Source organism: Eulemur rufifrons, chromosome 30 (assembly GCF_041146395.1).
Source record: "Eulemur rufifrons isolate Redbay chromosome 30, OSU_ERuf_1, whole genome shotgun sequence".
Taxonomy (NCBI): Eukaryota; Metazoa; Chordata; class Mammalia; order Primates; family Lemuridae; genus Eulemur; species Eulemur rufifrons.
The window spans coordinates 134,103,090-134,118,620 of NC_091012.1; the positions used below are offsets into that span (position 1 = coordinate 134,103,090).

Sequence of the window (15,531 nt, forward strand, 5' to 3'; positions counted from 1 at the left end):
AGGGGTGGGCGGGGCCGTGACCCACGCGCGACACTCAACCGTGGCTGGACGGCGGAGACCGGCAGAGATACGGAACTAGAAGGCAAGGGAAGACCGCGTGTTTTCACCGCTGAGAACTCACCCCGCCCTTCCCGGAGGCCCGCCGAGCCGAGCAACCCGCGTCCCGAGCGTTACAGCGCATGCGCCCGGTTGCGCAGCGCCAAGCGGAAGCTTCACCTACATCTCGCGGGAGTGCATCCGCGAGGTCTCGCGAGGACTGCTTCGTAAGTCGCAGCTGAAGCTGCGGAGCCCGCGCTGGTCTCCGCCGTGGTTACGGACTGGGCGTTTCCGTCGTCGGAATCTTGCGGCAGGTAGGGGATGGAGCGAGTTGGGGGGGAGGCGGGGGGCGGCCGCTCCAGGTCCCTGGGGGATGTCCCAGCCGCTGCGTGACGTGGATGTTGGCCCTGTACCTCCACCCCTCCGCGGCGCTGGGACAGCCCGGCGGGACCCGGACAGCCCCAGCTAGCTAATCCACACTGCGTTTCGACCTGCAAACGCCCAGTGTCTCGGGGACTTTGCCTCTTTCGCCTTTCACTGGGCCATTCAGCTAACTCAGGGTTTCTTAACCACGGCACTAATGCCATTCGGAGCGGGAAGGTTCTTTGTTGTGGGAGGCGGTCTTGTGCGTCGTAGGAGGTTTAGCAGCATCCCTGGTCTCTACCAAGTGTCAGTAGCACACCCTTCCCCCAGGTGTGACACCAAAGATGTCTCCAGACACTGCCATATGCTCTCTGGGAGGCAAAAATCGCCCCTGGTTGAGAACCATAGAGCTAAACTTTATTTTAGAGTACCTACCATTGTGTGCTCTGGGGAAAGGTGAGCCGGCACCCGAGATGCTTAAGTCTAATTAGAAAGAAAAGGCACCAAATCTTTCAGAAGCAATAGTGAAAACATTACAGCCAAAGAATTGAACAAGAACTAAGATGCTTTGTAGACTGCGGAAAGAGTTTAGGTAAAGGAGAGGTGGTTGAAGATGGAAGTGATCAAGGTTATCTCTGTGGAAAAAGTGTGACTTTATCAGGGGCTTCACGGGTAGGATTTGGATGATGAGCAAAAAGGAGAACATCACAGGAGGGGGAAAAAATGAGCAAAAGAATTTTTAAAAAAAAGTCAGGACCCTCTTGGGGGCAATGAGGAATCTGACCTGACTCCGGAGTTGGGCGCTGGGGGTATAAGGTATCTAAGTACTATGAGGACAAAATTGGATCAGTGTCAGCTTCTGCACAGCACTAAAGAAGAGTGCAATGAGTAAGTATTTTAGAGGCAGCAAGAGTGACAGGATTATCATAGGAGGTGGAGAGCCTATAGGTTTTTGTTGGAAATCACTGTGGAGGAGGAGGGACTTAGTTGACTATAAAGGATGGGTAAGGGTTGCACACAGAATCAGGGGGAACATTCCAAGCATAAAGAGAAAAGTAAGAACAGTAACTCTGGAGTGGGTACAATCAAAGTGAGTTTGGGAGAAAAAAGTAAACCAGTCAACTCCAGCAGAAGTGGAAAAGGTTGAGAAAAGACATGTGGAGCAATGTGGGAATCATTTTGAATAGTAGTACATGGTCTGTTGCTGAGAAGCATTAAGGATTTTGAGCAGAAGAGTGAAATGATGCAGTGTTTAAGAAGATGTTGATATGTTGTAAATGCTGTTTAAAAGCAGAAGCATTTGACCACTGTTAAAAGAAAGCGTCTATGCCTGAAGACCCCCTCACTACTGCTCCCACCTTTGGTCCCGAAGTTGAATAGAATTAGATAAAATGTTCTCCAAAAGCCAACATAACCTCATTTAGGGGTAGGGGAATTACTTCTAATATTATTGGGAAAATGTCACATTAGAGACCTATCGATGGTATTCATACTCCTCCTCATTGCAATAGACATGTCCCATGCCACACCAGTTTACTCTTTCTTGCAGCCCCAGGTCTGTCGAACAACTGAAACCACTGCCGTTGGGAGCAAAAGGCAGCTTATCTAGAAGTTCCTCTGTAGAGGCTGTAAAAAGGTTTGCCAAAAAATGGGTGGCTTTGGAACTGGAGTCCTTGAGTGTTGTCTTTCATTTGACTACAACTTAAGATTCCATAGTTGGAAGGAACTTCTAAGTTCATTGAGTTCATCCTCCCACTCTGGCACTGGTGGTTTCTAGCTGCCCCTTACACATTTCTAGTTTCCTCCTAACTGCAAATGAGCAGCCCTGGGCTTGACCTATGGAGCAGTTTGGAATAAGTCTGTCTAGTCCAGAGTTAGCAAATTGGCCCTCATGTAGGCACTGCACTCCCCCAAACCCATATAGCCAACAGGGACAGTTGATCGCAGCATTCTTTCTTGCTGACAGCAGTTAGTCTGAGAATCTTTCTCAGCACCAGTTCCTGGCAGTCACTAACAGTTGATTGGAATTCACTGAGGAGAGGAAGCCTGTTTGCTACCCCTAGCCAAATCCCTTTTCCATTAGACAGCTTAGATAGTATTTTGCCAGACCCACTCCCTTTCCCCATCCCACCCCCTCAGTTTAAACATCCTCAGTTCTTTCAGTTGCTTTTATCATTTCCAGAACACTCCCTAGCCTAGAGCCTGCTCTTCCCCCAACACAAACACTTCAGTTATTGATCCTTTTACAATGTGATTCCCAGAACTGAGTACCTTCCCCAGAGATATTATCAGTAAAGAGGACATTGACATTTTTCTCGACCTTGCTTGGACATTGTCTTTCTCTTAATGCAGCCTAGAATTGCATTAACTTTTTTGACCATCATATCAGACTGCTGCCTCTTATTGAGTTTGCAGTAAATTAAAACTTTAGGGTTCATGTAGATGAACTGCTCTTAATCTAGGTTTCCTTTGTCTTATTGTTGTATAGTTAGGGTTTTTTTGTGTGTGTGAGAGACAGGGTCTTACTCTGTCACCCAGGCTGGAGTGCAGTGGTACAATCATAACTCACTGCAACCTCGGCACTCCTGGGCTCAGGCAATCCTCCTGCCTCAGCCTCCCAAGTAGCTGAGATACAGTCGCATGCCACCATGCCTGGCTTTTTTTTTTTTTTTTTTAATTTTTATTTTGTGTTAAGATGGGGTCTGGCTATGTTGCCCAGGCTGGTCTCACACTCCTGGCCTCAAGTGATCCTCCAGCCTCAGCCTCCCAAAGTTCTGGAATTACAGGTGAGAGCCACTATCCCCAGCCCAGAGAAGCTCCTCATATCACCAAGTTGATTTCTTTAGTTGTCTCCCTCTCAGAAAAAGCCAAGTTGCCCTAATCACCAGGGACAGCTGCTATTTTCACCACAAATGAGAGTCCTAGCTCCCTCTCATTAGCCACCAAGTCCAGTCCCTTGTCATGTCATAGGTGCCTTAACAGACTTCAGCAAATTCTCACAAAGGTGCTATGGACCACCTGAACACGGACTTCACAGGCCTCTAGGGCCTCAGGCACTGGAGCTTTCAGAAGATTCTCTGCAGTGTTGAGGCTGCTTAACACTGAAATCCTACCATGTCTCATCCTTGCATTCCAGCATCACCTGACAACACTTTCCAACCTACAACCTCCCTCCTTATTGTAGTTCCATTTGGTAATTATTGAGCACTTTCTGTGTATCAGGCTTTGTTGGGGATGCATGCTGGAAAAAACAGAGCCCCTGTTCTTTTCCACACTATCAGCCCCACATTGCTCCAGATATCTTCACCTTGACCGTCATTGTCTCCCTGCAACACCTTTTCCACAGTGCCTTGACCCCCATGCCCTGGGGTAAGTGAACTCCCTTTTGTCCTCAGTCTCTTCCTAGAATGCACCTTCTGCTCATTTGCTGGCTCTTCCTTGAGTATTTCCTTCCTTTTCTCTCATACCTGGGGGTTTTCCAGCTTTGACATGTGTGTTAGTTTCCTACTGCTGCTGTAACAAATTTGCTGCTACAAATTTAGTGGCTTAACACAACACAGATTTATCATCTTACGGTTCTGTAGCGTAGAAGTCCGACACAGGTCTCGCTGGGCTAAGATCAAGGTGTCTGTAGGGCTGCATTCCTTTTGGAGGCTGTAGGGGAGAATCTGTTTCCATGTGCTTTCCAGCTTTTAGAGGCTTCCTGCATTCCTTTGCTATGGCCCCTTCCTCCATTTTCAAAACCATCAACATCACCTCTCTCTGACCATCCTTCCATAGTTACACTTCCCCTGACTTTCCTCCTTTAATGTCCTTCTGCTTTTAAGGACCCTTGTAATTACATCAGGCCCACCTGGATGATCCAGGCTCATCTTCTATCTTAAGGTCAGCTGATGAGCAGCTTTATTCCATCTGCAACCTTAATTCCCCTTTGCCAATGAACCCTGATATATTCACAGGTTCCAGAGATTAGGGTGTGGACATCTTGGGAGAGGGGCCACTTATTCTGCTTGTTCACCCAGCCAGACATCTGGAAACCATCTTAGATTCTTCTCTTGTCCAAATTTCCTAGTTTAACCTATTCCAAATTCTGTGGCGCTACCTCCTGACCACCTCTAGACCAAGCCTTCTTTGGAGATACTTCAAGGGCGCCTATTTAAGGTAACAGGAAAATTGAGCAGACACATACACACTCAAACCAACACAGGCACTTCAATCACAGCGGTTGTTTTATTTGTATTATTTGTATTTGAATTCTAAGTAATTTATGGGTGGGGAGAAGGTGGAGGGGGTCCCAAACTTTTATAAAAAATTCGGAAACACTGATCTACAGCTTCACTGTCCAATACTATAACCACTAGCCGCATGTGTCTATTTATGTTTAAATTAATTAAAATTAAAAATCCAGTTCACGCTAGCCACATTTCAAATGCTCACTGGTTCCCATGTTGGACAGCACAGGTATAGAACATTTCCATCCTCACAGAAAGTTCCATATCTTGCACAAGGTGGAATTCTAGAGTTTGCCTCACCTTTGCCCATATCAAATATTTGCTAAGTGATTGCAGCCATTCCCTTCCTGAGACAATGGGGTCATTTTCTCCCAGGGTTTTCAGTTCCTCCACTTCACCTGTCAGTTTTTCCTTGGCAGAATTGAATGAAGAGTTATAGCCCGTCTTGCTTCTTCAGCTGTTTACCAAGTCAAGTCATTGGCAGCTCGAGTCAAGGACACAATGTATATAAAGAAAGCTCTGTCTCATCCTCTGCCCAGCTGGATAGTTTGTAACAGCACCGTTGTGCCGGCCGGTGGTTCTTTCAGTTCCCTTTCTGTCTGTCTGCCTGCAGCGCTTAGCACCGTGCTGCTCCCAATCATGGAGTTCAGGGTGGGGGGTGCAGTGCAGGTTATCTTCCTTATGCATATTCTTCCTTCTGCTGGTGCTTAAATGTTTGTGCTGAAGAAAGTAAGCCCTTCCCTTGGCACACTCCAGCTCTGAAAGCTAGTCCAGCAAGAATTCATGATATCATTGTTTACTTTGTTCAGATTTCCAGTCTCCATCTCTCATCCCCTCGGTTTCCCTGGAGAATTATTGCCAATTCTCCTAGTTTGCACAGTTTTTTTTTTTTTTTTTTTTAATCATTCCTGCTGGTCTTTGTTATCCACTTTTACTATTTGGGCCTTTTTCTCATCTTTCCCCTAAAACAGAGGCAAACTTTTTCTGTAAAGGGCCAGATAGTAAATATTTTTGGCTTTGTGGGCCACATGGTCTCTGTCGCAGCTGCTCAGCTGTGCCACTGAAGGGTGAAAGCAGCCTTAGATAGTAGTAAGAGAACGGGCCAGGCTGGATTTGGCCTGCAGTCTGTAGTATGCCATCCCCTGCCCCAAATAACATTTTAAAAAATCCTACTTCATTACACCGAGAATCTCCTATCTGCCTTTTCTTCCACGGTCACAGCCTTCCAGTTCCAGAGTTAAAAGTGCCAGCTATGCCCCAATTTCCTTTACAAAATGTGTCGTTCATTAGGAAATACATTTCAGATTTCTTCTGATTTCATTGCATATTCTGTGTGAATCAGCGGAGGCCCAGTGAGGCTTGATGAGTCTTGGGCTCTAACACACCTCAGATGTGTATTCCAGGGGACTGACCATACACTCCCGGTTAACTAGATTTCCACCCCACCTTGCAAAGTTTCTAGTCACCACATGCCAGTATGCGTGTGTTGATCTTCCACATCATTCTAGATAACATTTGTTGAGCACTTACTGTGAGCCAGACACTATGCCAGGTGCTTTACATGCATTAGATTGTATAATCCTCATAAGTACAACATAAGGAGCTACAGTGTTATCTCTGTTTCACAGATGAGAAAACCAACATCTGACTGCCTGTGGTCACATTTCCCGTAAGTGGCAGAGCTAGGCTTGAACCTAGCTTTGTCAGACTCCAAAGCCCTTGTGCTAAATAATACATACATGTGTAAATCCACCCGTCCCCCACCCATCTGTCATCCATTCTTCCGGATGTCTGTCCATCCATCCAGATTTCAATTATCTGTGCTAAAGCCATGGAATCACTGATACTTTCCCCCAGTTTCTCATTTCTTTAGCCAAACTATTAACCTTAGTTCCAAGACCTCTCACTTTCTCAGAACGTCTTCCTTTTGGGATTATTTCTTCCATCTTTTCTAGAATACAAAACTGTTTCTTCCTTTCTTAGAAGCTGATGTATAAGGAGGCATTTGTAGAGACCTGTATTTATAGCACACAGGTAGAAAGAGGACATATACAGCACACAGTCTGCAGATAAATGCAAGTTTCTCTCCTTTCGGTGTAGATGACATGAGGTAGAGTTGTTTTGAGCTTCCTCTGAAGGATGCCTCCTGGAAATTTCTAAGGCATTCACTTCCTTTGCCTTCTCACCACTGTCTATTATAGTTAACTTACAGGTATTCTCTATTAACTTTTCCTGGTGTCGGTGCTGGTGCTAACTGGTCCAGTCTAAGTTAAGCTCAACTTACTCCGCCAGACACACAGGAACCTTTGAGCTAAATGTTCCAAACTTTCAGATGGTGAGGATGTTGTCTTTATGGTTTCATCTTAAAGGTCTTCCAGTTTCCCTATGAAAATATAGTACATTAGATTCTACAGGACATACCACAGATATATAATTTATTTAGTCCAAAAGCCATATATCTATGGTAGTATACTGGAAAGCATGACAAGTTTAGTGGCATCCTCCTCTATAATGTCAGGTTTAAGTAAAAAAAAAAAAAAATTAATTCTAGACTTCCTGTTAGCCATTTTTGAATTTCAATGTTGAGTACTAAAAGTATATGTTATTTTTCATTTAACTAATTAGGAGCCGTATATTGAAGACAATGTCTGGAAGCTTCTATTTTGTAATTGTTGGCCACCATGATAATCCAGTTTTTGAAATGGAGTTTTTGCCAGCTGGGAAAGCAGAATCCAAAGTGCGTATGGAACCTTAAATTCTGTAAGAATTTTTTATGCTATCGTGATGATATGGTATAATATGATTTTAGCACTGGAAGAGATCTGGACAGATAAGGTCATTGAAATCTACCACAATTAAATGAGACTTGCTCTAGAGTCCCACAAACTGCTAAAAGCCATCCAGGGAATGTCCTTGGAGTTGTTTATTCATCCTTTAATTCAGCAGACACTTAGCACAGACTGGCCTGATGCTCTGGGTCTCTTTCCCATGATATTTTACTGTGTTACCCACCATGAAATGCTGCTTAAGCACATAGAAACATAGTCCATCTGTAGTGGGTCCGGAAGAACAGTCATGTTTCAGTGAATCACATTTTTCATCAGGACATACATAGTAGATCAATTATTACCGGAGAGGTTAAAAGAGACCCTTATTTCTGTATCCCTCTGCTGCCACTGGGTCTGCAGAACTTCCTGGTTGGGTGATGCCTGCGTGCTCTCCTCCCCAGTGACACCCTGGCTGCATGCAGGAAACGCTAAAGCAGCACCAGAGGCGATGCCACCTAGTTTCTTGTCAAGAAGAGTTCTAAAAACCAGGCTTGGTTCAAGAACATGTTGCCATTCAGAGTAAACAGACCTGTAGAGTCTTGAGATGAGAACAGCCCAGTCCCTTCCATCTTTTTGTACTAGTCCACGTAATAAATTGCTGACAGTTAATGCTATGTTTCTCCCGTGCTCCAAAAGTGGACTTTAATGTCCTTTAAGACAAGGAATTAATTTTTTAAATTAATTCTAATGCATAATGTTCAATATATGATGCTTTTCAACTATTCAGATCTTGCCACCAAAATATGATAGAAATTTAAGGTATTATCTACCAGGTGATGTTCCCACATGATTTTCCTACATTCTTACGAGAACAGTGCTCATTAAAACTTTGTTTTGAGGTAGTAATAGGTGCCCTGTGGGACACAGTTACTTACATAGAGTTTCTGTGTACTCCAGTGGCCTTGTGCAAATAAAAATACTTTGTCACACAACTTCATTTTAGTTCTTTCTCCTGCTAGCACTCACCTTCTTAAAGCATTTCTACAGTTTGCTCCTAATGTCTCAAGATTGATCATCAGTGTAAAGTAATGGAAAACACTACTGTGAGCCAGACACAAAATACATCCATTTCTCAAGGATTCAGTTAGTTTCGTCATGGCAACAGGAACGAAGTAAACATGATTTAGCTGTGCAAGGGATTCCAGGGCAACTGGCCTCCTTCCTCCAGCCCAGTTACGGGAACAACCTCCTCAGAAAGGAGGCTGTATTAGTTTCCTGTGGCTGTCGTAACAAAGTACCAAGAACTAAGTGGCTTAGAACAACAGATAATTTTATCTCATCGTTCTGGGAGCCAGAAGTCCAAGATCAAAATGTCTGCAGGGCCTTGCTCCCTCTGAAGGCTGTAGGGGAGGATCTGTCCAGGTCTCTCTCCTAGCTTCTGGGAGTTCTTTGGCTCGTGGCAGCGTTAACTCCAGTCTTCACATTGCATTCTCCGTGTGTGTGTGTGTGTGTGTGTGTGTGTGTGTGTGTCTCCAAATCTTCCCTTTTTATAAATTTACCAGTCACACTGGATTAGGGGCCCACTCTACTCTGGTATGACCTCATCTTAACTAACTACATCTGCAACTACCCTCTTTCCAAATAAGGCTGCATTCTGAGGTACTGGGGCTTAGGGACTTCAGCATAGGGATTTTGAGGGGATACAATCCAACAGAAGTATTCTTTGAAAAAATGTATTTTGAAAGAATTACATTGGAGTAAGACTGCATTCCAGGCTGTGAATTCCCTCTCCACATAATCATAGGACAGTTCCCCCTTCTCTCCAGTTAAGCCATTTCAGCCCACAAAAGGGACACTCCTAGCTCTGACAAGACCATCTCCTCCTGCTGGCACAGGTGACTTTTCACAGCTGGGGCTGAGCGTGGCCTCCCACCACTCCTGGGTCCCCCTGCCATGCAAACTCTGTCCACCTGAAAGAGGCCTATGGTGGCCATTATGAGTGTCACCTCCTGAGCCATCTCCCCTGCTCACCTGGTGCCACTGTGCAGGTAGCCCGGCCCTCCCAGCCTCCTCCCGGCCCTCAAGGCCTGGTGGAAATGGCACCCCTTCTACACCGCTCTCCTCCCGCCCGCTCAGACCCAGCCTACCGCAGGTGCTCTCCTTCAGGCACATCCATTTCCGTGCTTTTTGTATGTCTTTTTCCTCTGCTATGTGAGCTGCTTAAAAGCAGGATCTACCTTTTTTAAAACATAGCATCCTTTTGTCACATGCTTAAATGGTTATAGAATTTGGCAACTTCCTTCTTGCAACATTAAAAAAATAATTTTCTATAAAAAATAAGATTTTCAATAAAAATAATTTTGTATAAATAATTTCAGTTAGGTATAAGTAATAAAGGTACCTTACTAAATAATATATATAAACATGTCATTTATTACGTAATTAGCCGTTTCTGTGCTTTCTGTTGACACTGAGATTACAAATTTTAAAATAGAACATTATGTGAAAACACAGATCTTTTATAAGTCTCATGATAACAATAAGCAGCTTGCAGTTTGTTTTTCCCCCCAAGAAAACCATCTATAGAATTTACAGAATGAAATGTCAGTATTCTTGATGCCATAGGGAAATGTTAATCTGTCGCTGTTCACACTCTCATCTAGGACGACCACCGGCATCTGAACCAGTTCATAGCTCATGCTGCTCTCGACCTGGTAGATGAGAACATGTGGCTGTCAAACAACATGTACTTGAAAACTGTGGACAAGTTCAATGAGTGGTTTGTGTCAGCATTTGTCACCGCGGGGCATATCCTTATTTTTAGCAGATACCTAACTAAAGCTTGAGTTAACAAACTAGAACATGGAACATAGATGCCAGGCTCTGAGCGAGTAGACTTCAGAGTCAGTAAACATGTAAAAATTTCCATTTATGGGGCTACCTTTATTTTTTTAGGGAAGAAACATTTTGTTTATAGCTAATTTTAAAGCTAAGTCTCATACATAAAACTGAGGTTTATCTGAACCTATCAGAGGTGATTTTACTTTATTTTATAGTTATTTAAAAATTATCTTCTCTAAGATAAAACTAAGCTAACTTTAAACCCAGGTTATGTAATTCAACTTTTCCATTGCAAAACGAGCATGTGACTAATTTGGAGAATATTGTATCAACTGACTGCTTTCTGTTTTTCATTTCTAAGAAAGATTATACCTTAATTATTTCACATATGAGATTTATAATGCTTCATGACATAAGGCAAGAAGATGGAATAAAGAACTTCTTTACTGATGTCTATGATTTATATATAAAGGTATGGTATGTTCTGTAATTTTTAAAATCCGATTATAAAAAAGGATTCAAACCTTGACAGGAAACTGACCTGTTGAAATAACTCCCTTATGCTGCAGTTTTCCTTTCAGACTAGCTTTCCCCCAGTCAGAACTATCTCTGGCAACTCCCTCGGCAGGCAAGGTCACAGCCAAGTTAGTATGTATTAAGGAAAACAACTCATGGTAGCTATTTTCAAATGATTGTGAAAGTAAACTGGTTTCATTTTTTCCCCTTTTGGTGCATATTGTTGATTTTTTTTTTTTAGAGAACCCCAAAGAGAGCAAGGAAGCAGCCTACTTAAGGGAAAATTGCTTAATAATTTAAAATGTTTTCCATCTACTGTACAAATAAGTTACAGTGCAATGAATAGAGATCATAAACTGGCAGGAAATGATTCTTATATTATCAAATAGTCACTCAAGAAGAATGGTGCCATTCTTGATATTGAATTGAAAAATAAAATAGTAAGTAATAGGATGTCGTGGTTAAACTGCAGTTCTAACAAGAGTATGTTCTTAACAATTTCAGTATGTTCTGTATTCAGATAGGATTTCTTGCATATCAGCACAATAATAAAATTTAACAATATTCCTACTCAGAGGTAGCAAATAATATTTAACCCTTTTATAAAGATGGGTGCTACCAAGTGATTAAGGTATAAAAATTGGTAACACCTGCCCTCATTAGTGATTCCATTTAATATTAATAATTTTCTCTCACATTATATTTATTACTTAAGCTGAGAAGCTGATCATTTAGCCTTGTGTTAAAGGAGATTATTAAAAACATGATTGTTAGAAAATTACCACACAAGAGTAACTTTTAATAGTAGTGTGGTGTAACTTTTTAACTCTTGAGCATATGGTAGATTTTTCTTATTTTGTGCAGCCAAAGGGCTTTACAGATTAATCCATTTATTTATAATGAAAACAAGTATTTCACACATAGGGTGAGTCCCGAAAGTCAATTTAACTTACACGGGCAACATTTATCATACTGCTATTAGTTTTGTTCCAGGTTCTTCTCAAAACTAAAACACCAAAATAAAAATTTCCTTAGGGGGATGATTAGTATTTAACAATGCAGTGTTTTCAAGGAAACTTAAAAATGTGGTCCTCATGGCCAGATGAGGTGGCTCATCCCTGTCATCCTAGCACTCTGGGAGGCCGAGGCGGGAAGATCGCTTGAGGTCAGGAGTTCGAGACCAGCTTTGAGCAAGAGGGAGACCCCTTCTCTACTGAAAATAGGAAAAATTAGCTGGGTGTGGTGGTGTGCACCTGTAGTCCCAGCTGCTCGGGAGGCTAAGGCAGGAGGATTGCTTGAGCCCAGGAGTTGGAGGTTGCTGTGAGCTAGGCTGATGCTATGGCACTCTAGCCCGGGCAACAGAGCGAGACGACTCTGTGTTTAAAAAAAAAAAAAGTGGTCTTCAGACTTTTGAATGTCTTTGATGATTTTTAATTGAAAACTTTAATTTCCTTTTAGAGACCTATGATTTGTCAGCCTTTTTGCTTTGACAAGCTCACTAATACTTTTCTTCTTTCCTAGTTTGCAATGAATCCATTTTATGAACCCAATTCTCCTATTCGATCGAGCGCATTTGACAGAAAAGTTCAATTTCTTGGGAAGAAACACCTTTTAAGCTGAATGCAGAAAAATTCTGAAATAAACAGTGTTACAACAATGGGGTATACTCAGGAATGTGTACATTGTAAGTAACGTGATTAAATAGCCTGGAAGACTTTTACTTGTAGTCTCAATGTATCTAAACCTAATGAAATTTCTGTATATTTAAAAACAGTACATTCTGTTTCATGTCACTTATCAACAGATTAATATTTGCTTATAAACAATGGTATTGATAAAGAGCTCCTTATCAGCAATCTTGAAACATTTTTATTTTAAAAATTGAGAATAAGGTTTTGACTTTCTTAATTCAGACAGCTTGATCTTGATGTAACAGTCCAAAAACAAATGTCGTAATCAAGATTTGATAGATTTAAAACTAAAAAGATTCTGCAGTAAGGCATGAAATCGATGGCACATACATTGATTTATTTATCCATTTAGAGTCCTGGATCCATGTTTGGGAGACTGGGTCCAGTTACAGGCCACAGTGAACTGTCCCTCAGACAGTAAACTAAAGATTAAGTGAACCTGTTGGTATCTGTACTTGTAAAAAGTTGTAAGGCAATTTTATAATTGCTATCAAAGAAAAGCTTGGAGCACTCTTAGCCTTTTAGGCTGTACACCAGAGTGGGCTGGGAGTGGTCTCTTTAGTACTATGGTAAGTGTGATTTTCTAGCAAAATAGCAAATGTCCATTGAAAAACAAGTAATCAGGTATTTTCTTAATTGTGATAACTTGATGGATTTTGTTCCATTCTGAATTTGAGCAAGTAATTCTAAGCTTGGTCATGTATACTTGTGTGAAGTTGCTACCATCAGTTTTTACCTTATTTATTTGATTTCTTAAATAAAGATGTTTGTCCAAGATTGTGGTACTTTAATATTCAATTTTAAATTGCTGCCCACCACCACCACTGTTTTAGTCCTGTTTCCCTTATCGAGAGCTTGCAAACTAATATATCTTAACCCATTATACAGAGCTCACATTGACTAGGTGCCAGAGGTTTGGGAGCAGAAAAAAAGTACGTACTCATTTAGAAGTCTGGGAGTTGGCCGGGCGCGGTGGCTCACGCCTGTAATCCCAGCACTCTGGGAGGCCGAGGCGGGTGGATCGCTCGAGGTCAGGAGTTCGAGACCAGCCTGAGCAAGAGCGAGACCCCGTCTCTACAAAAAATAGAAAGAAATTATATGGACAACTAAAAATCTATATAGAAAAAATTAGCCGGGCATAGTGGCGCATGCCTGTAGTCCCAGCTACTCGGGAGACTGAGGCAGTAGGATCGCTTAAGCCCAGGAGTCTGAGGTTGCTGTGAGCTAAGCTGACGCCACGGCACTCACTCTAGCCTGGGCAACAAAGTGAGACTCTGTCTCAACAAAAAAAAAAAAAAGAAAGAAGTCTGGGAGTAACTTCAGCCATGCTAATAGGAGATACCCAAGCAGGTATTCATTGCATATGGTTTGCCCTGCCTTCAGTGAGCATATAATCCAGAAGGCTATAATGCAAGCCAGCCAGGAACTGCAGCATGATGGGGAACAGCAGGAAGTTGTGGCAGTGGGAAGACTTGAGTTCAGGCTCTGGCTCAGCTGTACAACACTGCTACCCTAACAAATAGCCATCCGTTTCTCCAGGATTTTGAGGGTGAGATGGAAACTGGTAACACATCCCGTGTGAGTATATTACCAAAGGAAAATGGCAAATTTCACATCTGACTGCTACTTCACACAAGTATACATGACTGCGTCTTTGAAGGAGCTCCAAGGGAAGTAGAGCAACAAGTGGGACCCCTGAGGTGGGCCGCACAGTAGAGCATCTCAGGCATGAAGGTGTGGAAAAGAGCACTGGGGCACTTGGGTAGGTAGGACAGGCAGCTGATAGGACGGAACCAGGACTGGCATCAGCAGAAAGCTGATCATTAGGAAAGCTAAGCTGGTAAAGCTTGGATCTGGCAGGTGATGTCCCTGTGTGTTCTGGAACACAAGAGCAATGGGGTGAAATCAGTCTTAAGAAAATCAGGTTTCACTGAGCACACAGATGTCAACACTAAGTTGGTTATTTATGTTAGTGCTCATCCAGATAAAATATACAAATCTAGTTTTGTCCTCTTTCTATATCTGGAAATTTCTGAGGATGCTTCATTAGGTGTCTGTGTTTCCCATGTACATAGATAATCTCTGCTCTGCCCATGCTACACCTGTGTTCTTTAACTTTTTGGTCACTTACCTACTTCCTGGTTGACAGTCCAGACTCCACCTCCACTGGGTACCCACACTGGTCCGTTTTTCTGTTTAACACTTTAATGCCCTACAAGACACTGACATTGTGAGAGAACTTGCATCATGTCATAATTTTAAAGGGAAACCTGAAGTTTGTATAGAAATGTAAAAAGGTTTTCTTTTAAGACAAGAAACATTTTGTGTGTTTTAACTTCATCTAGGGAACTTCAAAAGGGTGAAGAAAGTGACAAAAATATTAAGTAGTCCATTAATGGAATTGTAATTTTCTAGCTTCCACACAGCACATTGTAATTGCTGCATCAGATGTCAAATGCACGTTTTTCTGTCCTCCAAGTTCAGTAGTTTACCTTTTTCTTAAAACCGTATTGAACTCTTATCTCAAAAGGCCTTGTGTTCATAGATAGGCTTGAACCTAGCTGGAGGTATGACCATTACGACAGTAGTCAGATGCACACCATGTGGCGGGCAAGTCCGTACCGCCAGGGACCCTCCCTCCTGCGACTGTGGAGCATGATCTGTGTTGCTGCTTCTCTTCTGCTTTCTTCCCGGGAGGCTCAGCAGCTGTTTCTCATCACTGCTGCTGCCACAGTCACCACCTGCTTTGTTCCTCATCCATCTTCTATTTTTCCATAAAATTTTCCCATATGGCAAAATTGTCCCTTATGTTAGGAAATCGGACTTTCAAAAGCTCAACTTACTGTAATGTTTTCAGTGGTTCCCAATGGGTGGGGCCAGGGAGAGAAACGTATCAATCTAATTTTTTTAAATCTCCCCTCACCCAGCATGTCTCCTGATAACCCTGTTGCTCCACAGTTGAGGGTCTTGTCCACACCAACTGCAGTCTAGATTTTCGTTTGCCTCCGTATGATCAGATCACCATCAATGGCACAGCATATGAATTTGACCCATGAGAGACCACAGTTTGCCTTATCAAGTCTG

The 15,531-nt window shown here is 42.7% G+C and overlaps 1 protein-coding gene across 2 annotated transcripts; it reads left to right on the forward strand.

Annotated features, from left to right (window-relative positions):
* Positions 1-245: 245 nt before the first annotated feature.
* On the forward strand, positions 246-13,182 carry TRAPPC2 (trafficking protein particle complex subunit 2). Of its 2 annotated transcripts, XM_069463419.1 has the most exons (5): positions 246-350; positions 7,257-7,368; positions 10,063-10,207; positions 10,627-10,712; positions 12,278-13,182. In XM_069463419.1, exons 2-5 carry the CDS (start codon positions 7,276-7,278, stop codon positions 12,374-12,376), a joined length of 423 nt encoding a protein of 140 aa, XP_069319520.1. In that variant the 5' UTR covers positions 246-350; positions 7,257-7,275; the 3' UTR covers positions 12,377-13,182. The 2 variants fall into 2 exon arrangements, with proteins under 2 accessions (XP_069319520.1, XP_069319521.1); XM_069463420.1 differs by lacking the exon at positions 246-350 and having other exon boundaries at positions 7,251-7,368.
* Positions 13,183-15,531: the final 2,349 nt, after the last annotated feature.

Excerpts from the sequence above, each read along its gene's own strand:
- TRAPPC2 (XM_069463419.1), top strand. The coding sequence starts at position 7,276 with ATGTCTGGAAGCTTCTATTTTGTAATTGTTGGCCACCATGATAATCCA. Across the intron at positions 7,369-10,062 it reads CTGGGAAAGCAGAATCCAAA|GACGACCACCGGCATCTGAA; the intron begins GTGCGTATGGAA and ends ACTCTCATCTAG. Across the intron at positions 10,208-10,626 it reads AGCATTTGTCACCGCGGGGC|ATATGAGATTTATAATGCTT; the intron begins ATATCCTTATTT and ends TAATTATTTCAC.